At 55.4% G+C, this 9,340-nt stretch overlaps 1 protein-coding gene and 1 long non-coding RNA gene across 28 annotated transcripts in view; one reads left to right on the plus strand and one right to left on the minus strand.

Annotated features, from left to right (window-relative positions):
* LRRFIP1 (LRR binding FLII interacting protein 1) overlaps window positions 1-6,864 on the minus strand; it is a 153,464-nt gene extending 146,600 nt beyond the window's left edge. For 21 of the 27 annotated variants that reach the window (XM_082631441.1, XM_082631440.1, XM_082631445.1 and 18 more), the window contains exon 1: window positions 6,701-6,864. In XM_082631441.1, the coding sequence (XP_082487567.1) occupies window positions 6,701-6,790 (90 nt within the window). In that variant the 5' untranslated portion in view covers window positions 6,791-6,864. The remainder of the gene's footprint in view (window positions 1-6,700) is intronic. The other 6 variants (XM_082631433.1, XM_082631432.1, XM_082631438.1 and 3 more) reach the window with 1 other exon arrangement.
* A 93-nt stretch (window positions 6,865-6,957) lies between these two features.
* Window positions 6,958-8,965, plus strand: LOC309809580. The gene is made up of 3 exons (XR_014294875.1): window positions 6,958-7,045; window positions 8,027-8,107; window positions 8,748-8,965. It is a non-coding gene; the product is annotated as an uncharacterized lncRNA (long non-coding RNA).
* Window positions 8,966-9,340: the final 375 nt, after the last annotated feature.

Consider the following 9,340-nt stretch of genomic DNA (forward strand, 5'->3'; position numbering starts at 1 on the left):
GTTATAGGATACTACGTGGCTCTGCAGTTAGCTCTATCATGTTACATCACCATCACCACCGGTGTTTACTGAGCATGTGTCAGTCATCATTCTGAGGTCCTTTCATGAAATACCTCATATACCCAATAACCACCTTGTGAGACGTATACTGTTAAAAGTTTCCCATCTTACACAGGAGGGAACGGAAGCACAGAGGGGTTAAGTAACTTGCTCTAGGTCATGGAACAAGTAGAAGGATCAGGAACTGAGCCCAGGAAACCTGACCGTAGCACCCACACTCTTAACCAGCCTACTGTTCTGCCAGTGACCACTGATCTAACCTAAAAGTACAATGTAACTATGGTGTGAAGATAAGGAGAAAGAAAGGTGGGGAGAGGACCTGAGCTAGACCTACAGATCCCAAGTCCGCATCCTCAAACCAGGGGGCCAGCAGATAGTACCTAAAATTGAAAAACCAATAAATAGTGCATATGCATATTATTTACAGACATGGAGCTACTTACCAGACCATTTAGGGTCTTGTAAGGCCATTAAGAGCTTGGCTTTTACGGAGGGATATGAAAAGCCATTATGACACGATCTGACATATTTTAAAAGGACCACCAGCTGCTGTGTGGAGAAGGGCCTGGAGTATGGGACCAGGGTGAAAACATATATTACTTTAATTCAATAAAAATTAAGTTTTAAAGATGAAAGAATGAAAAAAAGAAGACACAGTAAAAAAAAAAAAAAAAGACACAGTAAAGGCAGAGAAGAATATGGGACTCGCCCATGAAATGTTATGCCTGATGGCTCAGAGGTCAGTTGGGGATGACAGTCCCCAAGATGGGAAGCAAGTCAGCTTGGCTTCAGGGCACCACCTGGAATAGGGCCTTGGCTGGAGCCAAGACACTGATCCCAGGAAACAGCCTGGATGATGAACTGGCACCTCTTAGTCAGCAGATGACCTTAGCATCTAGGACCCTTTTTCTCTATGTCAAATAGAGATACTCTATACTCTTCTGATGGGATATCATATAATTACAGGGGTGAAGTTTCTGGGAGTACCTGGCACACCTTAGGCCTTAAAAGCAACTCAGGTACTTCTCTGGTGGTCCAGTGGCTAAGACTCCGCGCTCCCAATGCAGGGGGCCTGGGTTCGATCCCTGGTCAGGGAACTAGATCCCACATGCGAACAAGAGTTTGCATGCTGCAACTAAGACCCGGCACAGCCAAATAAATACATAAATAAAAATATTAAAAAAAAAAAAAAGCAACCTCTGTCCCCATCTCTCCCCTTTCCCCTCCTGAACCCTGACAAGGCTCACAGGTTAACTGGCTCAACTAGAATCCAGGCCTTCTGATTTCCATTCTATCGAGCAGACTCTTCAGGTCCTCCACATGCATTCACAGTCCTGACTACTGAACCCATGAGTCACTAAAGATTCACCCAGAAAAGGGAGAGGGAGACAGCTGGCCCTATGACAGAAATAGCTGTGGGGTGGGGCCCAGAAGGCATCGGGGGCCAGTGGGACTGTCCACCCCTGAGTTTCCAATTCCAACTCCATCCAGAACCATCTTGTCGGGAATCACGGAAACAGCCCAAGGTCACAGGCACGGTGCTTGCCTTTCCCCTGACAGCTCAGACTGTGATAAAAATCCGCCTGGAACGCTTGCTTCGTCACATTCCTAATGCTTGTTATTGATCCACCAAGATGTGTGTGGCTGTCTTAGGAAGATCCACTAGGCAAGGGCCTGGTAGTTGTGTTAGAGTCTGGGGCAGGGCGGTGTGTGCAGTGCCAGGTGCTGAATGCCCCTCACCTGTTCCCCACCTGGAAGGTGGGGCCCTGATACCACCCCCAGTCCCAAACCACTGGCCACGCCGGATTTCACCCTCCAGTCAGTGTCTGACAGGTTTGCATCCACCAGCCAGCCTCAGAAAAGCAAATTCACTGGGAAAAAAGGTATGAAGGTGATGGTTCAAATGAAGTGAAACTGGCTGCAGCAACAAGCCTGTGTTGTAAACGCCGGTGTGATCTCACCTGAGGTCAGGGTCTGCACCAGGGTACCAGCAGCATGTCACACCAGCTGGGCTCCCTCCCGGACTGCGTGACCCCAGAGGCGCCAGGCCTGCTGAGAGCCGGACAAAGGTGAAGTGGAGGCCCAAACTGAACCAGATTTCCAGGCCACCCTGCAAAAGGGCTTGTGCACCCAACCCCCAGACTGGCCCTCGAATGGCCTTGAGGCTTGAGGAGAAAAGGAGTCAGGGTCCCTCAAGACAGGGTGATCTGTGGGCACTATTTGGGAAGGACGGGAGGTGGGGGGACAGCAAATGAAAGGGGGCTTTAGGATTAGAATGTCCTTTATTCATGGGACCACCCAGAATGAGACATGGAGACTGTCCTAAGTTGGGGTGCCCAGAGGCAGAGCCTGAGGCAGGGATTTGGATGTGAGTGATCTACCAGGGAGCACGGCCGGCAGGGGGGTGTGCGGAGGCAGATGGGGCAGGGAAGGAGGTGGACTCAGGCTGCCCTCGGGCCCTCCCCCGGGGAGCCCTGGAGTGTGAACTGCACCACAGAGTTGGTTCCACTGGGAGGCAAGTGGGCTGGGGGTGGAGCTTTTTGTGTCCTCACATCCCGGGGTCAATCGCTGTGGGCTGCCCCTGGGGTGGGAGGTCTTACCCCCTCCCCTGCAAAGTGACCCCACCCAGTTGCCATGGGCACTTCTCTAGTGAAGGGGGGCCATGAGCCCAGAACAGCCACACTCACAGGCCAGGGGTCGACACCCTCCAACAGGGGGGGGATCTGGGAGGTGCACCAGCGCCCCCGGGGCGATCATGGGCCCAGAGGGCAGCGTCCCAGTGGGACCACCTAGGAGAGCAGGCCACGGGAAACCGTCATGGGGGAGGTCTCCGTGCTGTGAGCGAGGAAGGGAAACCGACCAGCGTTCACGGCCGCAGAGAGGATGCTAGGCTCGCCGCGAGGACCATCTAATGCCGCCCGCACAGCTTGAACAGCCGACTTCCTGTGTGCCGGAAAGGCCTTCTCCACTGGAGAGGAATACTTTGAACTGCCTCGGGCATTGTGAGAGCAAGACCATTCCAGTCAGCAGCAGAGCGCTGAATGAGACGTTTGGGATGCTACCAAAACTCATCAGCAGAATGTTCAAGGCGCTGGGAGAGAAAAATATATCTGCTTTCAAAGCACCTCTCCCTGGGACGTGAGAAACGCTGCTCGAGCTTCTCAAAGTGCTTACTGGACCTTCTTCCTGAAAACATCTTGCCTGAATCCCGCCTCAGACAAGACAGTGAGAGACAAGCTGCTCGTGCTAAGGCAGCTGCAGTGTTTTAAAGTTACAACTCCATTTACTATAAACTTGCCTGGAGTGAAACCATAAACTGACTGCAGAAATATAAATGCAGCGCTTCCACTGGGTTCCTGCTTCCCGCTCCTGCCCAGAGAGTCCATAGCCCTCAGCAGGGAAGCCAGCTCTCCAGCAGGGCCTGCCTCGGCCGCTCGGGGCTCCCCGTCCCAGACTCCATCACCTCTGCCTGGAATTCTCCACTTATCCTCTGAGTGCACATTCCAGGGGGCCTGACCCGAGTCCACCCCACCCCCTGCCACTTTCTTAAGGCCTCCTGGGTTTGTCCAGGCCCCCATACCTCCCCAGGTGCTTCGGGGGAGGCCAACTCCCCCCACTTCCAGGATGGGCCTGACTGATCACAGGGTAAACCCCCTCTGCCCCACTGCCACGCCGCTGAGTCCACTGTCCTGGTCACAGAGCTTGGCTCAGGGGCGGCCTGGGAGATGCTTCTAGCTCTCAGGACGGAGCCACCGGAAGAGAAGGGGTGTGGGCTCAGGAGCGGTGGCTTGGGAACGCGGCAGCCAGTCCGCCGAAAGCAAGGCGGCCTGAGGATGAGGCCACCCGCAGAGGATGGCGCAGCAGAGCCAGCTGCAGAGGAGCCATGGAGAAAAGGGGCCACCGCGCTGGTGAGGCTGCCCGGGAATCCGTCCTCCAGCCAAATCATTTCCCCTTGTGGAGGCCAGTCCAGGTCAGGGTTTCTGTGATTTCAAGACTAACTCAAAATGCCACTTCCCCCAGGAGGCCTCCTCTGATTGCCTGTCTTAGTCCTGTTAATAAATTGTAACTCTCTCATTTCGAAACCTTCAGGGAACAATATCCTTTAAATCTCAGATCTCTTCCTGTCTTCTATTTTTGTTATTGATCTATGTCAGACCCCAACTCCTGGAGGGCGGATGCTCTTCAGGTCCATCCCTGAATCCCAGTCTCCCTAGGACAGGGCTTTGGAGGGCATGTTTCTGCTGAATCAATGAGCAAACACGAAAGCACGGAACTTAAGACGATTTTGTTAATTTTTATAAGAACTCTCGAGAACTTCATGCTGAATAGATATTTGCCATTTGAATAGTGATTCTAAGTTTCACAGCTGGGAAATAGAATTCAATTTGTAGTAAAACATAAAGTGTTGCACCAGCTCCTTCCAACACCACAGATACGTGCCATTCAGCACTTGGAACAGCCACATCTATGGCTGGTTTTATTGGAAGGATGTGTGCGTGAATAGCCCTCACATTTAGCTAGTTACTTTATGTCTGCTACTCACTTTCTTTAATCCTGACAGCCTCGGGGATTTCTTCTTCCCCATTTTCCAGGTGAGAAAATGGAGGCTGGGAGGGGGCTGAGTAGGATCGCACAGCTCACGAGGAGCTCTGTATAGTTTCGAGCCCAGGTCCGATGCCCACGTCTGAATTGGCCACCGCCAACTGCGTCCCCTGGCTGGGAGGCAGGACCGCGGGTTCCCAGTTACTCAGGACCTCAGGGCTGTCCACCCGAGCAGCCCCTGGCCTTCCTTTTCTGTCTGTTTTTATACAATCCAGCAGATACGAGGTGGACTTAGGGAACCCTCATTCTCCTTCCTTTGACCGTAACCACTGCCAGAAAGACAAGGCTCACGGATCGTGTCACCTCAGGTCTCCCAGAGAACACCTGTTTGGTTTTATGTTTAAATACATACTTAAAGGGCCGTCCTCACAGGGGGTGGGGATTATGTTCAAGCTACTACATTTAGCAAATGTCTATATTTAGGGCTTCCCTGGTGGCGCAGTGGTTGAGCGTCCGCCTGCCGAGGCAGGGGACGCAGGTTCGTGCCCCGGTCCGGGAAGATCCCACATGCCGCGGAGCGGCTGGGCCTGTGAGCTATGGCCGCTGAGCCTGGGCGTCCGGAGCCTGGGCTCCGCAACGGGAGAGGCCACAGCAGTGAGAGGCCCGCGTATCACAAAAAAATAAATAAATAAAAATAAAAGTCTGTATTTAGCCAAATGTACTGTAAGTGCCTTGTACCTCTTTTGTTTTTCAGGCAATGCAACAGAGACTTAGGAGCACCTACTATGCGCCTGGCTCTGTGTTGAGCTCTGGGGATATGAAAGTAAGACATTGCCTGCCTGGTGGTCACCTTCTACGGGGGACAGACCAGTGAACAAATAATGCTGAGGCCACGTGACTACCACAGCAGGCGTAGGGAGTGAGAGCTAGTGGAACCCGAGTGAAGGCAGGGAGACTTCCGCCCCGGGGTGGTGTAGGAGGTCTCACAGAGGACACAAATCTACCGTGGGCTTTACGGGTGAATAGGAGTTTTCCTGGAAAGACTTTCTCTTCGCATAGGGAGAAAAACAAAAGTGTTCATTCATCCAGTAGTCAACAAATACTGATTCACAGCCACGTGTCCATAAAAGCGAAATCACCTAAGAACGGGTTACAGAGTAGACCTCCATAAATAGCTGACTGAGGCAACCAGACACCTCAACCTAAATCGCCTGGACTTTCTTCCAGGTGGTAATAATGACATGCAGACAAACTCCACCACGCTCCAACACCTGGAGGAGAGGGTACCAGGAAGGTGGTACTGCCTCTGCATATACATTCTCTATAGTGAGCACACTGGGCGCACAATTCAAAAGGTACAAAAGGGTACACTGTAAAAAAACAAGCGTGTCCACTGTGGGCCCAAGGAATCACGCCCCTTCCCAGGGAAGCTCCTGCCACCAATCTGCTGGGCATCTTTGCCAACATCACCGTTTGTTTAACCTGAAGGCTGAATCCTTGTGGGAGAAAAAGGCACTTGTATAGCTACGCGGGCGGTGCACCTTTTGTTCGCCACACTTCAAGTTCATCACCGACCATTATAATAAACTCTGCCCGGGAAACTTTGAGGAGAACCTCTAGGCGTGCCTGAACCCGTCTGCACGCGGTCCAGAAACAAGATTCACGGGGACCCCGGTTCGTGCCCAAGCTGCACCTTGTGTGTCAATTGAGACGACAACTGGTTATCGACAGGAGCGGGTCATTTCGCCAGGGCCATGTGGCCTCCGGGGACTGTCCTCGGGCCTCCAGGGTCGGGCCTACATCACTCTCACCATGCGGCGCAACACAGCGGGGCTCTCGTTCGCCCCCCAACCCGGCCGGCCCGGGGCCACATTGCGCGGGGTGGGGGGGCGGCGGCCAAAGGGAGCTGGCGACATGGGGGGAGGGGTCGGTGCCGCCAGCCTGTCCCCGCGGCAGAGGACCGGCGCCCGGCCCACCGAGGTCCCGGCCTGGCCCGCGCCCCGTCCGCGGCGCCGGCGGACCGACGGATAGCGGACAGACAGATGCCTGACAGCTACGGCGGCGCCCCCAGCGCCCGCGCCCCGGCCCCGCCGCTCACCTCGCGCGCAATCTGGTTCAGCGCGTCGTCCTCCGCCGTCAGCCGCTCGCGGTTGGGGAGCCGCTTGCGCCCCGAGCCCTGGGTGCCCATGTCCACCGGCCGCGTCGCCCGCTGCGCCGCGGGACCGTGGCTCCCGCCGCCCACGCCCCTCTCGGTGTGGCCGGGCCCCGCTCCGCCCCTCCCTCCGCCGCGGCGTCATGGCGTCAGCGGGCGCGGGCCGGGGACGCGGGGACGCGGGGACGCGGGGGACAGGGGCTGGGGCCGCCGGTGGGAGGAGCACGGGAACTCGAGCGCCGGGGACAGCAGGGACGCGGGGACGCGCCGGAGAGGGCACCGGGGAGCTGGGTGCGCTGGGACTCCGGGGTCCAGGGACGCGGGCGCTGGGGGCTGGGGGCTCGGGGACGCCGGGGGACCGTGAGCATGCAGATGGCGGGAGGTTTGGGATGGCTGGGGGGCGGGGGCGCGGGGACGCGTGGGGCAAGGACACTGGGAGTGCCGGTGGAAACTGGGGCTGGGGGCGCGAAGTCACGCCGGAGCGGCGGGACACGGGGACCAGGACGCCGGCGACCCGCGGGGACAAGGGCTGGGGATGCGAGTGGGGTGCAGGGACGCTGGGGGACAGTGAGCGTGGAAACGGCAGCAGACTTGGGATGGCTGGGGGTCGGCGGCGCGTGGGCGCAGGGGTCGGGGTGATGAAGACTTGGGGTGCCGGTGGGGACAGGGGGCAAGGGACCACGGAGGGTTCGGAGGCGGGAGGGCGGGAAGGTGGAGCTCGAGATGCCTGGAGGGGTCTGGGCCGGCGGGGCGGGGGACACTGGAGGGTGGACCCCCCTGGTAATCGTGGGCTGACCTCACCAGGGCAGCGGTCACTTCATCGGGGGGCGCTGGAGGGCTCGCGGGGAGGGACTGGGCTGCAGAGAGGGGTTTGCACCCAGGGGTGGGTGCAGGGACGTGGTTCAAACCTGCGCCCCAGGTGAAGTGGGGTCTGGCCTCACAGATGGGTGAAAGCTGGTTCTAGGGTCAGACTCAGGGGAGGTCAGATCCCGCTCTGTGGGATCTCGCCAGCCCCCTGAGCTTTACAGCACGTTCAGAACCCCCGTGTTGATGTGGGCGTTTCCTTCTTCACCGGCGTGTTTTCTGGGACCTGCCACTTCACTCCTGTGTCCCCAGCTTCTAGGAAAAGGTCTGAAACATCAGCTGCTCTCAAGAAGTAGATATTGAAAAGGGAATGACTACTTGAGCTTTACCTTCCACTCTCTAAAGGTGGATTTAAAATTGAATAGGAGGATCAGGTGAGGTTTACAAAGCCATTACCTTCTTTTCCAGGGTAAGCACCGGAGTAATTGTTAGCTGTCTGTACTGAATTAAGGAAGAAGAAATGCGCTGGCCGAAGCACAGTAACCAAAAGTTAGTGGTATATTTGGGGTATGGGGAGATCTTTAATGCGGCTAGGGAAGAATGGAAGGGCAGGGCCATCCTGATGTGATTTTCCCCTAGAGATGAGTACAGTTAACACTTTGGTGTATTTCTAACCAAGTGACATGACCAGGTTGGTTTGGGCTCTTAGAAAGTAACCTGGGAGCTGGATGGAGGAGGGAACAGAAAGGGGACCCAGCAGTGGCAGAGGAGGATGCTGGAGGTTTAGTGCAGGGAAAAGATGGCGGGGGAGTGACACAGGAGGGAGGAACCAGGTTCCATTGCTCAGGACACCTGAGTGGACTTCAGTGGGGTGGGTCGACAGGGCAGTTGGTATTAGGGCTGTGACCTTGTTCATTACTGTACTCCTGGAGCTTTCATACACATGACACAGCGGAGGGACTGAGGAAATACCTGTTGATTGAGTCTTCCATGTCACATGACACCACTTAGGACCCCATACTCCTTAGGTGACATGGTCCTGGTTGGAGGACCATCTCTTGCTCTGCCCTCAGCCCTGCTGGAGGCTCGCTGCTCCCTCAGCCCATGATGCCTGGTGAAGACTCTGTCTTTGCTCAGGCTCATTCCCATGGCTTCACTCATTCATTCCCCCACACCTGCTGCCTGGCAGGTGCAGCCGGAAGCTGCGGCAGAACTGCAAAGGACACAGAGAGAGCCGCTGTTCTCTCAGGACTTACCTGAGAGACCCGGAACTCCTCCTCCAAAGCCACATCCAAGCTCCAACATCTCCTTTCTTTTTTGATGGACATCTATACACTAATATGTATCAAATGGATAACTAATAAGAACCTGCTGTATAAAAAATAAATGAAATAAAATTCAAAAAAATTTGTTTTTAATTTTTTTTTTTGGCTGCGCTGCGTGGCATGCAGGATCTTGGTTCCCTGACTAAGGATCAAACCCATGCCCCGTGCAGTGGAAGTGCAGAGTCTTAACCAGTCTTAACACGTCTCCGTTCTGGAGGAAGTCTTCCCAACTCTCCAGGCTGCCCCTTACTTTCCTCACTGGTCTTCCTCAGAACATCAAGCGACTATTCTAGCACTTGAATTCTTCTGTGCTGATCTGATGATGTGAGGAGGGTAGGAACCGACCTTGTCTTGCTCATCTTTCCGCCCTCACTGGGGACTGAATGTGCCACTGTTTCAATCATAATGAGAGCGTCTGGCTGACTTTGGGGACTGAGTCCAGGTCCCAACCCCCTCC

Source organism: Mesoplodon mirus (assembly GCF_964341445.2).
Source record: "Mesoplodon mirus genome assembly, chromosome: 8".
Classification (NCBI taxonomy): Eukaryota; Metazoa; Chordata; class Mammalia; order Artiodactyla; family Ziphiidae; genus Mesoplodon; species Mesoplodon mirus.